Source organism: Osmia lignaria, chromosome 14, assembly GCF_051020975.1.
Source record: "Osmia lignaria lignaria isolate PbOS001 chromosome 14, iyOsmLign1, whole genome shotgun sequence".
Classification (NCBI taxonomy): domain Eukaryota; kingdom Metazoa; phylum Arthropoda; class Insecta; order Hymenoptera; family Megachilidae; genus Osmia; species Osmia lignaria.
This window is the reverse complement of record NC_135045.1, coordinates 5,020,349-5,036,298: the sequence shown is the minus strand read 5'-3', so window position 1 is coordinate 5,036,298 and position 15,950 is coordinate 5,020,349. Positions and strand designations below refer to the sequence as shown.

The window sequence follows — 15,950 nt, the reverse complement described above, 5'->3', positions numbered from 1 at the left end:
TAAAATTTCGATCTCGGATCAGCGCCCTCTGGTTTTGAAAAAAAGAACTAAAGCATGCAGGAATTTTGGCCCTCTGGCGGCAAAAATGTGAACTAAATTTTTGATGTCGAATCAGCGCCCTCTGGTTTTGAAACAAGGAACTAAATCATGCAGAAATTTTGGCCCTCTGGCGGCAAAAATGTGAACTAAATTTTCGATGTCGAATCAGCGCCATCTGGTTTTGAAAAAAGGAACTAAATCATGCAGAAATTTTGGCCCTCTAGCGGGAAAAATGTGAACTAAAATTTCGATCTCGAATCAGTGCCCTCTGGTGGCGAAAAAAGGAACTAAATCATGCGGAAATTTTGGCCCTCTATCGGCAAAAATGTGAACTAAATTTTCAACGTCGAATCAGCGCCCTCTGCGGTTAATAATGAAAACTAAATTCGGCACGATATTCTGCTCTCTGGTGCAGAGATATCAAGGATGCAAGAATTTAAAGGAAACAGAGATGTAAAGGATGCAAGAATGTAAGGGAGACAGAGATGTAAAGGATGCAAGGATGTTAGGGATACAGTGATATAACGGATGCAGGAATACAAAGAATTCAGGGATGTAACGGGATACAGAGATGTAAGGGATGCAGAGATGTAAGGAATGCATAGATTTAAGGGATGCAGAAATGTAAGGAATGGTGAGGTATAAGGGTTGCAGGGGTATAAGAGATGCGGGGATATAAGAGATACGACGGTGCAGTGATTTAGGGGTAATTTCTAAGTAAAGAAATTAAGTGCATTTAATAAATAACTTCGAACGGAAATTGTGTAAATTAAATAAATAACTCAGAAAGGAAATTGGGTAAATTAAATAATAGCTCTATGCTTTTCTAAAATGATTTATTTACCAAGGTGCATGAAGTGAATACAAGTTTGTCTTACAATTATTTTAACAATGTTTCGCTCTTATACTAGGTTTAATTAATTTATAAAAAATAGACTCAGAGATCTCAAATTCCCAAAATTTAACATAAAATTACAAATCAAATTTGTTGGTTTTCAACGTATTAAATGATTAGCTATAAAAATTCTAATTCATACGTTCCAGAAACATAAAAAATTCTTAGACGTTCTCCAACAAGACAATGATTTAAACATGTTTTCTTACGGAATTCGTGTTTATCAGAAATCGGAAATGATGCACGCATCGCGTTCGTGTGCGTGCTTGATGAACAGCTTTCTTTTCTACTTCTAGGCGAAGATGCAAGAACCAGTATTTGTTCTGTTCACCAGCTACGATGGCAAACTGGTATTTCGCTAACTAGTCATCAGGCAAAACGATGCTCCAATAATTTAATGCTATTCACCTAACGGAATGGAGAGACTATAATACTACTACTTGTACGCTGCCTACACTATTAATGGTGCATTTTTGATAAAGAGAAAGCAACGTAGAACGTGGAATCGTGTAAACGCTATTACTCTTCAATCGCACGGTACTCTCCTGGAACTTGTTCAGAGAACCAGATGTTATATAAACAAGTTGCTGTAAAAATTGTTAGAAATTATTTAGGTGCTTAGCATTAATTGTAATCTTAATTATTTTGTTGTTGCCATTTTTGCCAGGAACTAATGGAAAAATAGTTTTCTTTTTTCTTTTTTGTTCAACATTTTTCCTCAATATCAGTGGATCAATCCTGATTAATTTTGGTGATTAGGGGAAGGATTAAATCGTCTCTTTTTTAAAAAATAAAATTATGAATTCTATTAATAAACTAAGAAATGAAATTTAAATAGAATTATACATTTTCAATTTGCTAATAATAATTCCCAAAGATGAGCGTCCCTTTGGCATCCCTGAGTAGACATACCTCCTTAACGAAAGCGTTGCATCTTTTATATAATAGCATCTAGTTTTTGTGTAGAACGTTTGTGTCACAAAACCAAGAAAATTCAGTGAAAGAGACTCCAGTGACAGTAGTTTCGAGGTTAGTGGAACACGCGGAAAGTTTCGTTGGAAACATTAAACAGCATTTATGGTCATGCTCTTACGGCTTTTTTCTTTGGTAAACAAACAGCGAAAAGACAGCGCAAAAAGGTCTTTATATCTTAACAAGGAATTTAATATATAATTTGCGCGTTGACTTACTTTCGATTAATTCATGTTTTTATTTTATTTAAAACACTTTCTGTGGAATAATTAATTTTTTTTACTATGCAAATTATTTTACAGTTTAATAAAATTTCTCAAAATGGAATTTTGTACCATATTACACATCGCTTGATACGTTGTTTAATTTTCTAAAAAAAATAATAAGGCATTTTAGTCTAAAATTGAATAATTCCAAAGACATCTTAGGAAGAGACAGTGAGAACCCAGTGGTCTCTCCTTAGGATATCTTTTGAACCAATCAATTTTCGACTATATACCTCAATAGATTTTTGTATAAAATTAAGGAAAGTTCCTATTAATGTATCGCAAAATACAAAATTCCATCCTGACAAACAATTTTATAAATTACACAACTTTTGGATCACACTGTATATTCGACGTAATTTTCCACAAGGAATTATCCATTTCACAGGTTGTACTACAATCGTAGCCAGACCTCGTATTTCAGATCACGTAAACAGAACCGTACTGCAAAAACGAGTTGCGAGTAACGTCACACAAGAAACGATATCGGAACAGCAAGTCCAGAATTAGAAACTCGATCAAAAGGACAAACGACGTGCGAACTGTGCTTTCCTTAACATCTAAACTACTACTCATGAATCGAGTTCGATATACACGTATATAAACAATGCAACTGTTTAGAGTACTTAGCTAATAAATTTTAATTTGGGTACTCTATCTTTGAAACTGAGGCAAAGCTTTCCATTCACACCCCGACGATAACAATCAACACGTCGAAGGTCCACACGCAATGTGTTTAACGATTTCATTGATGGCACAATCTCCTGAATAAAAGAGAGATACTATTCAACGACCTATAGAACATACCTCTTACACTTTCATAGGAATACCACATCCACGTGAACATCTCCAGTTAGGATGGTTGAAAGGTCACGACTAGAAACTCAAGGTGCAATCATCTTTATCTTCAGGCCCATCTATGGTTAGGATCAGGCTATCCCAACCTAGAGTTAGGCTCAGGCTAACCCAACCTACACATAGACTTTATAACTTTCAAAACTCGCTACTTACGGAGAGTCTTCAAGAAATTGCAGATTAGGTTTTGAAGAAAATTGAATTTGAAAGTTCTTTGGGTAGATACATATGGTTTTGTAAAGCATGAAAAGGAAATAACTGATCCATTCATATGAAAGGTGGCTGGTATTATGAATTCTGTTCGGTCACGATTCAGTTGGATTGGTAAAAATTGATTCCTCTATCATGAAAGGTGACCGAGCCGCCTTTCTCCTAATTGATCAGCGAAGAGAAGAGCTCGGTTGCGCCAGCAGCACCGAGAGCCCTCGCTACGTCACCGTGGGGCCCCGTGACACACATCAATGGGCCCAAATGTAACGGTACCCTTCGCGATGACCTACTCTCAGCTCTATGAGCTCTCTCTTCACCGTTTCTTCCTCGTTTCTTCTCTTGCTCTCTCTTACTTCTCGGTCAAGCGAACGTCGAACGCGAGCTGACCAAGGGGACTGGCTGTACTTTTACCAGGCGAATCCCTGGCGTCGCGTGCGACGCCGGCTGATTACACCCAGTAATGAAAGCGTCCTCCTCGCGCGCGGAGGTGCTGTCATGTAGCCGCGAACGTACACACCTGTCCTCATCCTTTCTTACCCTGGCAATACGGCCGTCAGTGAAAACGATACGCGTGTACCGTATAGCAGGCTGATCGACGTACTGTTGGACCTTAGGTCCAAAACTACCAACTAACGTCAAACGCGAGTTATGAATGTAATCGTGCATCTCGTCCTCCAGGTGAGTGATGCTCTGAATCGTGGACAGCTTCCATCTGAGTATCTGTAGAGGTTCGATATGAAAAGCTGGTTGAGGATTAGGAAAGCTTGTGGGTTTTAGTTTTTTTTTTTTTGTGAGCGCTCATATTAGGAAATATATGTGGGCGAATCTAGGATCTCTCTGGATTCTTCTAACAATAAGAAGATAAATGAAAACAGGCTTTACTCTTGCAAGAGGAACGCACAAGCGTCGATTTGCCGATTTTGGTTCAACTTTGTACAGGGCACTTCAAAATTGATAATTTTGCAAAATCATAACGTATTCATTATTTTTAGTAGGTGCATATTATAACTTACAATTTTCGTAGATACACAAAATTATTCGTGAGTTTATGTGATGACATGTTGACATAATCGAATGTAACGTAATCGAATAATTGAAAAGTAAAAGAAAATGATAAAATTTAGTACAACAGCATTACTGCTATACTAATGATATAAAGTAGAAAGCTGAAAACGTGAATTTAAAAATTAACTATTTTTATCGTTCTTAATTTGAGCTGATGTTTCAGTGATACCTCGTGCACTTGGGTAATTAATTTTTTTTCATTTTGTAGGTGATCACATATCAGCTTGTACAATGTCAAGGAAGTGGTGGACCCAGTACATTCGGATACGACGCATCTTCTGCGTGCAGTAAACCGTATTCGCGTTCAGGTCGCGCGCGACTCGCAAATCTACCTTGTGATTTTCGACGTCAAAACTGGTGCACGGTAGCTGGCACCTCTTATCCTTGGTGAGTGAAGAAAAATCTTTGACTAGGTACAGCCCTTAATGGCAACCAACCTTTAAAATATTCTGATATTTATGGAGTAAAATATTAAAACTTCATTTCCTCGATAAAGCTGCTTTGTGACATCCCTCGCATTCTGGATCACTTAATTTTATTAATTAAAAGGGTTGTTGCTAGCTTAGTGCCAATAGATACAATTTATTTTCGAGCACTATGCAGTTAAAGGGTTGAGAAAGTATGTCATAGTCGCCGACAGCACAAAACTAATTGACAAAACGTTCGAGGAAACGGTCTGGAAGTTTCACTGTTCAATCAGTGATGACATGAATTTTAAATAAGGAGCCGAATGTCTTCATTTATTAAAATCGCGCGTGATCGAACTGCAAAAGTATCAGGGAAACGACGTACTTTTACTCTCGGTAATACCTATGAAGTTCAATTGCTTTTTCACTTGCACTTAAATTTATTTATTTGCCATTTAGAGAGAAAGGTTATTATTTATAACTTTCGCTATAATTAACAATATTGTCAGCTGACTGAAATATAATATTTTCTTTTTTATGTTGATCAAAAGTACCAATTTAATTTCAATATTTCAAATATATTATAGTGATTTTTTATATGTAATCTCCCCTTCTCTTCTTAAATGAGAGCTTAAAATCTTGGAAAATATTCTACATCTATAACCCCCCCCCATGACAATATAACTAGAGTCTACTGTCACAAAAGCATAAATAACTGCATTTTAATTAATATTTGATTGCTATAAAACTGGTGATTAATTAATTTCAGGCATGCAGTTCGTCGTTTCGTACACGAAAACCAAGGTTTAATGAGACGCATGTACGGAGACGAAAGGCACATCAATGTATTAAAAGCAGAACTTGAGAAAAACGATATCGAACTAAGATACGATGAATATTATCACAATTTCGCGGATGAACATAGGTAAACTTATTAATTACATTTCAGATTAAACAATTAACTTTGATCACCACCGACGATACGTCGTCTTGAATTATTTTCAAATGCAATATTTTTTTAATCGTTCAGAAAATACCAGTACTCTCACGATTACGAGTACTTCGAGGGAGACAGCGAATACGAAGGTCGAGGTTTCACGAGCAGAGCGTTCAACGACAATTCCGCGAAACGACTGAACAAGTTCCCAAAATTAAGCGAATACACCAGGCCCCATTTCCGACCCACCGAGAAGTCTACCACGTCGACCGCAGCGACGCCCGCGCCTTCCACATCCACCACTTCCTCCACAACGGAAACAACAACCCCGGCTACTTCGATCACTCGTGAATCAACAACGAAACCAACATCTTCAACAACGATTACAACGAACAGTACAAACGATGACACAAGGGAGAACACGACGGAAGAAGCGATAGCCTTAACAGTGACCACGTCTCACATGATGAAGGAACAGAACTTCAGCATTAACGAGATACCGGAACAGATAGACAGGATCGACGAGGAACTGGATGAAGATGACGAAGTTGCAGAAGTGTCGGAGATCAGTTTAGACGAAACATCGACTGCAAGTTCGCCAGGCATCACTGAACTACCGTCTGACCCCGACGTCAGTGAGGATCTACTCGTCACACCGAAAGAAACAACCGTTCAGGAAGAGATTTCCGGTTCGAATGAACAAGAGTTCAGGCCACGGCCGGAATACCGACCCGCTGGTAAACCGGAAACTTCGAATATGGAGGGACAACTGTATCAAGACGTCGCTGCGAAGGATCAACAGGAACAACCGGTTCTAAAGCTTCGAGGAGTGTAAGTGACATTTTATTTGCGTTAATTATGAATATTTTGAGGGCGTTTCACTCTTGTCTGATTACACGTGTTCATTTTCACTTTATATATAGTCAGATGTAAGTATTAACCTTTGAAGCGGAACCTGGGTCCATTATAACCCAAACTTATAAAATGTATGCAAGAGTATTAATCTAAAATTAAATGTTTATAATTTTTAAAGGAACAGTGTGCAAAAAAAATGAAAGTAATATGAAATATGATATTAAATTAAAATTGGGGCTCTCTCCATGGTCCGCCGTTCGAGAGTTAAAATATAAATCATTAGGCACACGATGGTTTAATTTTCAAAAGTAAAATTTCAATTTCGTATTTTATATTATTAGTTTCATAATAATGATATTCAAGCTTTGGTATTTTATCTACTTTTGTAGTAATTGATTGCATTAAAATTTGGGATACCAGTCACTATAGCAGTGAACTAGAAAGGAATACACAACGCTATTTTCAAAGCACTGTAAATTATTATAAAAATAATCTAATTTATAGAAATTATAAAAATAATTTTTTGTTTTATTTCTTTAGGAATGCTTGCCCTGTGAAAGAAGAAGTAGTAGCGCCATTTTGGGCAAATAACACAAGAGGTGAAGTATTGGCACTTTTGAACCTCTACCCTTTTGAACAGTACGTCCATTGGGAAAAATGCACGTGAGTATTACAAGCGGATATAATTAATTAAAATAAAATATCTTAACAATATAATCTTGTTCACTTATATAAATATAATATTAAAATTTTCTTAAACTCCTTCATTTTCATGCCTACCATATAAAAATTTTGTTATTGCCTATCTTGACTGTCATTTTGTTTGCCAAAAGACATGAAAACAAGCAGATGTACTGTCGTGATGGATGCAGATGCGAGCAACAGTACAGACTTCACAGATTATTGGCCTATGACCCAAACAACGAATGTCGTGGCATCTTCAGCGATTGGTTCAAGTTTCCAAGTTGCTGCGTTTGTCGTTGCTACGATTTACCCCTGGAATTTCGTGTAACATCGCGCTCTCCTCGCAGTCAGAAGCAACGAATCAAAGTAAGATCGCCTCGAAGTCGATATACGTAAATAACTTATCAAACATGAATACTTTTTGAATCAATGCAATGATTTTGCATCACATTTTATATGTATACAAAGTGCAAATACGTCTGTCCGGCAGAAAGCGCCACCGATGCATCGGGGTCCCTGACACCCCGGATGCCATAATGTCGATATGTAGAACATTGCCGGTGCTTCGGGGTCCCTAGTACCCCAAAGCCATCAGCCATTGTGCCATCTATACAAAATTGACGCAAACTAATCGTTAACTTACCGACTGCCGAAGGATCGATTACCGACTGTCGAAAGTTCAGTCGATAAGTCGGTAATTTATTGAGCAGTTTCCGCCACTTTTGTATAGATGGCGTAGTGGTCAAATTTAAAAAATTCTAGGCGGTCTACTCAAAATACAAGTTTGTCAAATAATTATTCTAATAATTTTTCGGTCTTGTGATTTTATAATTGACTAAATAACGAATTTGAGATTTTATATGCAGGAGGTGATCATAATATTAGAGCCAACTAAGTACATGATTGACTTTATTGCTACTTTTCATAATTACGTATGCTAAATTTAATTTTTTCATGCATTTTTAGAGGAAAATTGTTAATTAGAAATTATTCAGTATAAAAACCTTCATATTATAATTGTTATTTCTCCACAGAAATAATAATCTAATCACCCATTGTAATATATGTCAATTCGTCTGATTTGAACCTTGACATTTTTGCAAATAATTTTGTTAATACAAAATACTTACATAAACGTAAGATTTCTGAAACAGAAGTTTTCTAAGTTCTCAAAAATCGAACCTTTTTCATTTCAACATGTAAAATACAATGTAATGTTATAAAATAAAGTTATAGTGAAGATCTAATGGCTCCAGCCTAGTCAACAATTTTAGTCCTTATTGTTATTCATAAAAAGAAAGACATTCTTTCGTATGAAATCCATTTGCCATAGCTGTTTCAAATATAATCTGTAAATATGTACGGTCATTATCAAACATACTTTGCTAAAATTATTACAAAAGAAAATATATTGTAACGCTATAATCAACTTATAGCTGACATTAAGTCGAAAAATAAATATATGTAATAATTAGAATATACTTATTAGAAACAATTTTACATTTGTATTTCATATTTGTTAAGATTGAAATATTAAATCTTAATATAATTTTGTATGAAAATAATTGTTATATTTATTTAAGACATTTGTTAATCATACATGAATAAGGCTCGTGAATAAAATTGTATAAGCCATGTTTTTGTTATATTTATCACTAATTAATTACTTTTTAATGAGACCTATATAATCTTAGATTATTTATACTCACAACATGTAATAAACATCGGTAAAGGAACAACTTTTGTTATTTTTATACTAACTTATTTTATACTATTGCTTGCAATTTTAACGTTTGTAAAAATACAATTATTTATTTATAAAAAAATATTTCTGTAACATCGACATTCATGCATTTCATACTAAAAATCTCATTTCAAAATGTATTCCATTCCTCGGTTTTATTATTAATTTAGTATGAAAAAAAAAATGTACTTATACGACCACATATGTATTGACATTGACATATAATATACCTTTGTGTTATAAATGTATAAGTTTCATTAATTTAAAATTTGCAAAATTACAATTTTCCACCATATCCTTTTATTGCATTATGTTCCAAATCAACTACATGAAATATTAATTCCTATTGAAAAAAATTTTTTCCTTACAGTGTTTAATTTTGCAATTAATTATTAACTGAATTATTATTGTATCTACTATGAAACATTAATTTCACGTTTACTTTGTTTAAAATAAATATAAATACAAAATTCTTATTAAAAACTGGTTACCTGAAATCTTTCTTAGAAGACGAAAGAGGTGTCTTTATTAGCACTTTTGTTTTCGTTATTTACAACTAAACATTGTCTTTAAAAAATCTTGGGTAGAAGAAAATATCAAGCGTAATTGGGATGAGGTAGTTTTTATGGATAACATTTTCTTTCTCGTACAAATCCTAGAATTTTTAGACTCTAGGATTCTAGAAGACAAGAAAACAACGTATTTTGCGAATAAACAGTAGAGTTTATTGCTGATTATGTATGATTTAAACTATAAATAATAAATAATCTAAGGAATAATAACTTAATTTTTTTACTTTCACGATTCCTCCATGTTCATCTCTGGAAGCATATGGAGAAACCGTGTCACCGATTCGAAATGAAAAATAATCTTTTAAGATTCACTTAAAATAATACGAAACCTTCTCTTTTTTATACAATACAATAATACATTACGCGCAATTATCATATATATATGTACAATTACATTTATAAAACGCAATATTATATTATTACAACATTATGAAACGATATTGTGCTCGATATCGTTGAAATAACATTATATTAATACAAAAATTATTTAACAAAAAAATCACTTATAATCGAGTTTCGTCTCTCAACTAAAAGGATCCTTTAACGAATGACAAATTTTTACAAAATCATTTTTACCACCACAATGCAGTTTAACATTTATGATTCTCTTGCGATACCAAAATCAAAAATATCATCATACCTGCCATTTTTTTTATGTATGCTAATTTATTTATCTTTCCAATTTATTTTTGGAATCTTTTCAACGTCGGTTATTCTAGTGTTAATACATCCTCATTATTTAATTTTGACTTTTTAAAATTATCCAAACCATCAGGAGATTCTATCAAAGTGCCATTCACAAACTTGTATCACGTTGAGAAAGGATTATTGAACGTGAGTGTACATAAAGGTGCAAAGTAGTATATAAAATATGTTTAAACTTCTTGGGATACCTGATAAGTGTTTCTCAAAATGTAATATGTCGTCATTTTCTGTTGGATTTATGTGACATTCAACAAATAACCTATTGCTTTTCAACGGTAGGGTACATTACGGATATTTAACACCCTGATGACTGACAATCTTTTATAAAAAGAAAAAAACAAAATTTATTTTTAGAATTATATGTGGAAGCCTTTGCAATGTTCGTTGCAAGATACTGGACAAAAGATAATGACATAAAAATTAATTCATCAAATTCATAAGTCTATCTACCATCAAAGTGTTAATTTTTCTCAATTAAATCAATTGTTTTTAATAAAAAAATTAAATAAATGCCTGGCAGTGAAGGTGTTTACAAATGAATCGTACGTAGCAAGGTTCAAGTTTCCAACTTAACCTAACCTGACCTAACCTTTACTAATAGAGTTAATTCAAAGCTTTTGTTATATGAAATTCAATTACTTTGACGTAACAAATAACTATTTTGACTATCATAAAAAAGCATAGTACCAAATTGCAAGTATTTTAGAAAACAAAGTAATTTTGTCACGGTAGAAACTTATACCTTGCTACTTACAATAGTATCTTCCAAATTAAACATTATCCATCGCGTTTCTTTGCTAGTTAACAAAAGTCCCTCAACAACCTATGGAGTACAACGATACCCTTTCAGTATTAAACATTTCGAAATTCTATTGCTGATGAAGTAAACGAACGATTGATCATCGATCATCCCATAAATCAGTCTAGCTTTATACGTTCTTAGCAGAGTTGGGCATGATTTCAATAATTCTCTAATAAAACGAAGTTATTAAAATAACTTGGTTTTATTTCACATTTTTATTCGAGAATCATTTCAATAAAAAAAATGATGCGAAAATTATTCAAGTAATACCCAACCCTGGTTCTTAGCAACTATGTATGCAATACTATTTCAACAATACAGTCTGTAATGCGTAAAAATGTAGAAATTTGATTGTCAACAGGTTTAGAAATTGTCCTTTTGTAATCTATCTGTTACAGAACCGGAGTTTCTTTTTTGTTATTTCATTATTGATCTATCATTTTAAAGAAAAGCAACCAAAAATAGCACTTCTTTGAAATGGACATTTTCCATGTAACGCCGAAGAAGCCTCCCCACTCTCACTGACTCTTGCCCAGGGCAAGAATACATAGAGCTCAAACGAATACAGCCAAACTTCCCTTGATTAGTGGTCGATTCCACGCAGTTTGGACAATGTGTTTGCCATTCGTTTGAGTCCTAAATTATAGTTCACGAAATTATAGAAATATTCGCGAAAAAAATTGGAAACCCTGTAAAGTTGACCACTAATCAAAGGGAGCTATAGTCGTTTGAGTCCGGTATACTTCGAGCCCGTAACAGTGCCCGCGAGCACGCCCAGCTTACTACTCGAGCGTCCCTGGTCTAAGTAATTATCTAAGTCATTTCAAAACTCATTTACTGAAGATTTTTAAACGAACGCATTAATTCTAATTATAATGAGGAGAGACGAATAAGACACCCTGCATGCCCAATCGATTAAATTCCATGGTGTTCGGCGACGAAAAGTTAAATAAGGAATCGCAGTGTTTCTTGTTAACAATTTAAATACAAATGTAAAATTATCGAGCTAACCGATATCAAAGTTCCATGATATCATCGCGACAACGTATTGGCTGATAAGAGAGTATTCTTAATACTTATGGATTAATATATCGATAAATATTGCATTATTAGATAAAATAAGATTCTTGTACTTTTTAAGATTCTCATTCGTTTCGATGAGTGAAATATTATCCAAATTGTAAATAGATGGAAGACGATTGGGACGTTTAGAAATACTTTATGGACGTATAAAACTTGCAGGAATAAACGTGAATAGAAATTCACGAATTGTGAATAACGTAAGTAGTTTATCCTTTATTTTTATGAAATATACAGTTACTCGTATCATTATTTATTGCTTGATATTGATTGTCATGATTGAAATACGAAAGTCAGAAGAATTATTAATCGAGGATAAACATTACTTGCGTTATTTAAAACACGAAAATTACAAATATGAAATCTAAAAAATTCTGAATTGAAATTCTGGAATTCAGTACTCTTTTTCAATTATATTCTCAATACAATTGAAAATATCATAATTATATTAATTATGTGATGCTAGTAACATAATCTAATAAGACAAAGTTTCACTAAAAATACAATTTCGTTCTGTACATACCAATAATAGTTATTCATATAAAAATTTGAACACGTTAAATTACATTTTTCTATGATACAATAATAGTAACTTATCAAAGTACCGAGTTAGGAAGAATTTGTTCACAATACGTTTCATGTTCCATGAGACACGAAACCTGTTGAATATAGAATTAAATGTAGATACAAGTAACATTTGAAAAATTAGAATAAACTCTTTTCAGCCAATAGGAACGCGCAGTTATGTACGTAAGTTGTACACGAAGAATGAGATACAAATACAATAGGATACGCATGGAAAGATAGCGGATATAATGGCATTCTTAAAATGATTGAATTTCGATGGTAGCCACACAATGGGAATATTGCGAGGAGAAATTCGTTATAGAAAATATAGAGAATACTATTGAAGACTAGTCGCGAATATTGTTTGAACAAATTGTCATCAGAATCATTAACCTGAATTATATAGAAAAGGGGGTAGTAATATCGACCACCATAATTCTGAGATTTACAACAGGGTGTTTTTAGTAATTGGGACGAATTATATGTTTAAAAAAGAAATAGAAAAAAAAATTAAATAGTATAAGCAACTATACTCCATCCAACGAGACGAGACAGTAAATGAGTTCAAACATATCCTGACTCGTCTCGGACGGATTAATACTTTTCTACAATTGCAACTTTTCTTTACAAGTGCAATAATGCATGTATAAAAATGCAGTTTCATTAAAAGAAAAATTCTATATACTCTTAATTAGTGTGATGTAATGCAATACGATATCTATTTTTTTTAAATATAGGCATATCAATACCTTTTAAGCCCATTGTATATATGATTATTATGAAAATAACTAAATAAATTAACTTTCACAACTTACTTTGTTCTAAAATAATACTGGCCCATATTACTCTCCGATTTCAAGATTGTTAATCCTTGACTTTTCTAAAATAAAAGAAAAAATAGAAAATTCGTCATTTCTATGAAATTGATATACGTCAAAAAATGAAACTAATATACCGTATTACTACCACCTTCTCTATTGTTCAAACTTGATCACCGATCTCTGCTACTACGTAATATATCACCATAAACGCTTCAATGATCATTAATAATTAATGCTTGATCTGTTATCGTGCACCACTAGGCGTGCTAGTTTAAAAATATTTCTGCGGCTGTTTCGAGTGAACAGAATTTGCGAACTTTCATAGCTAAAAATAATTTTTCCAAACTAAAATTGCAAGTTTGAAAATAACATTCGTGAATTTAAATAATCATAATTAACTTTTATTTTTATCTTCAATTCCTTTTGTAAAGAATTTTTTATTCTTAACGATTGCATTTAAAATCAAGAAATTATTCTAAACTTGGAAAATAATGGAGAGAAAGAAAGTAGTAAAATTATTTTCTTTAAAAATGGAATCAAATTAGTTTAAATTATCAAATTTTTTTTCATTCGAATTCCATTCACTCGAAGTAAAGGACGAATATTGCACACCTTTTGCTTTTTTGTGTATTTGCACGCACCAGTGTTATGTATATACAATCCATCAGAAAAGTCTCTGCATTTGGTTAAAAAATATTTAACATTATATCATTTCTGCACAAATTAATATTTACATAATACTTAAATTAAAAGGGAGGAAAAGTCACTTATTACAGTCATATAATAATCTTATCAAAAAATCTATCTCCTGTTTTAAATATCATCATGATAAAAAATTTTGATGATAATTCTAAATCGATAACACTAATGTAAAATACCGAGCATGGTAGGTTTCTCTAGGGAAAATGACAATTACCCCTCTCCTCGTACGTCTCTCCAGGTTTACGGGTTCCGGGGTTTCCGATCCACCTCAAAGGCTACACTCTCCCCGGACACCCATCTTTCCCCGGAGGCGATCCCGAGGAGACTGACGATGTATGGAAGGAGGCCTCGTATATATAGGTCTGTAGAGGCCCACCAGTTGCGTACGAACGTTGACGCGGTAAAATTTGAATTAATATTTTCTTTGTAATTCGTACTTATCAGTTGTATATGTTTAATAAATAAAAATTACACTTTTAATATTGTCAAAATTAAGATTTTGAAAAATTCTACTTCCCCTCTAACGACATTTTTCGTTAAAATTTTGTCAAACCATACAGAGACTTTTTCGATGGATTGTAATTATTGAATGGTTTGGAACCACGTGCTTATGAAAAATATTTAAAAAGTGCGTGGTTAATTATATATATATATATAACATTTATGTATGTATATAAGTATTGCCGAAAATATGAGTTTCATACTATATATGTATATGTATAATTAATAATGTAGAAGGATTGTGAAATTGATATGTTATCGAAGCAGTAATATTATACGTATCACAGTGCTGTGATTGAGAATAATTATAATAAATATTATTCTGTTCTCTCTCCATCTCTGATACTGTTTTTTTTTTACAGTTTCGCTTCGCCCTCGACCTATCTTAATTTCTGTTGAATTTTGATATCAGCTATTCATTTCTTATTTACCTGACAAAAGTTTTCACAAACGCGTTGAAACTGAGAGAGAAGACGTAAAGAATTCGCTTTTCAACTCTTCATGTATGAATCTTACGCGTTATACATCGTTTTTTTTTTAAATGTAAGGTGAATTATAAAGTAGTGATCAAATGAAACTTTTATTCATTTCGTCAAACGTAGATTCCTAATCATTTATGTACATTAATTTTCAATTAAAAAAAAATAATACATGTCACTCTTATGACACTGCACTTTGTGCAATGATACTTTTAAATTACCCTAATCTTTCGCTATTTTTTATGTACAGTAGTTGACACTAAAGAAGAAGATCAAGAAAATTGTTGTTTCACTGAAATAATTTCATTTTTTAACAAATTAATACATCGCTTTTTGTTTTAAATTTTTGTAATAGTACGAAATGTACAGGAAATGCTTCTTATAAAATTTTTAACGCGTATCAAAATATATTTAAAGCTATAAATAACAATTTTACACACTTCACCCTACACGTGTATAACGTCCAAGATTCACATATGTATGTTATACATATGTATATAGATATAATATATAATATATTATCCGTATCTTTCCTATTTCTTAAAAGAATAAGAATTAAATATCCATTCCCGAAAAATATTTCGTTCTATTAATTCATTAGTAAATTCCTAATTATAATTTCTAGATTGTCCACAGTTGCTTTTTAAAATCTATCTATATACCCTGGGTACGAAACACAATAAATTCCTTGTTGATCAGCTGCCAAGAGTGCTTGGCACATTTTGACTCGTCTACGTTTCTTTTCTCTTTTTTCATTATTTTTTGCGAAATTCGTACCGATGATTTCGCAGC

The 15,950-nt window shown here is 32.9% G+C and overlaps 1 protein-coding gene across 1 annotated transcript; it reads left to right on the top strand.

The window, feature by feature from the left end:
- The first annotated feature begins 3,678 nt into the window (after nt 1-3,678).
- On the top strand, nt 3,679-8,632 carry spz4 (Spaetzle domain-containing protein 4). The gene is made up of 6 exons (XM_034331319.2): nt 3,679-3,915; nt 4,511-4,689; nt 5,479-5,634; nt 5,740-6,477; nt 7,042-7,164; nt 7,335-8,632. The coding sequence occupies exons 1-6, from the start codon at nt 3,886-3,888 to the stop codon at nt 7,579-7,581; spliced, it is 1,473 nt and encodes a 490-aa protein (XP_034187210.1). The 5' UTR covers nt 3,679-3,885; the 3' UTR covers nt 7,582-8,632.
- The last annotated feature ends 7,318 nt before the right edge of the window (nt 8,633-15,950 follow it).

Bases quoted from the DNA above. Each gene is read 5' to 3' on its own strand.
- spz4 (XM_034331319.2), top strand. From the start codon at position 3,886: ATGAATGTAATCGTGCATCTCGTCCTCCAG. The intron at 3,916-4,510 runs GTGAGTGATGCT...TTCATTTTGTAG, and splicing joins TCGTGCATCTCGTCCTCCAG to GTGATCACATATCAGCTTGT. The intron at 6,478-7,041 runs GTAAGTGACATT...TTATTTCTTTAG, and splicing joins GTTCTAAAGCTTCGAGGAGT to GAATGCTTGCCCTGTGAAAG.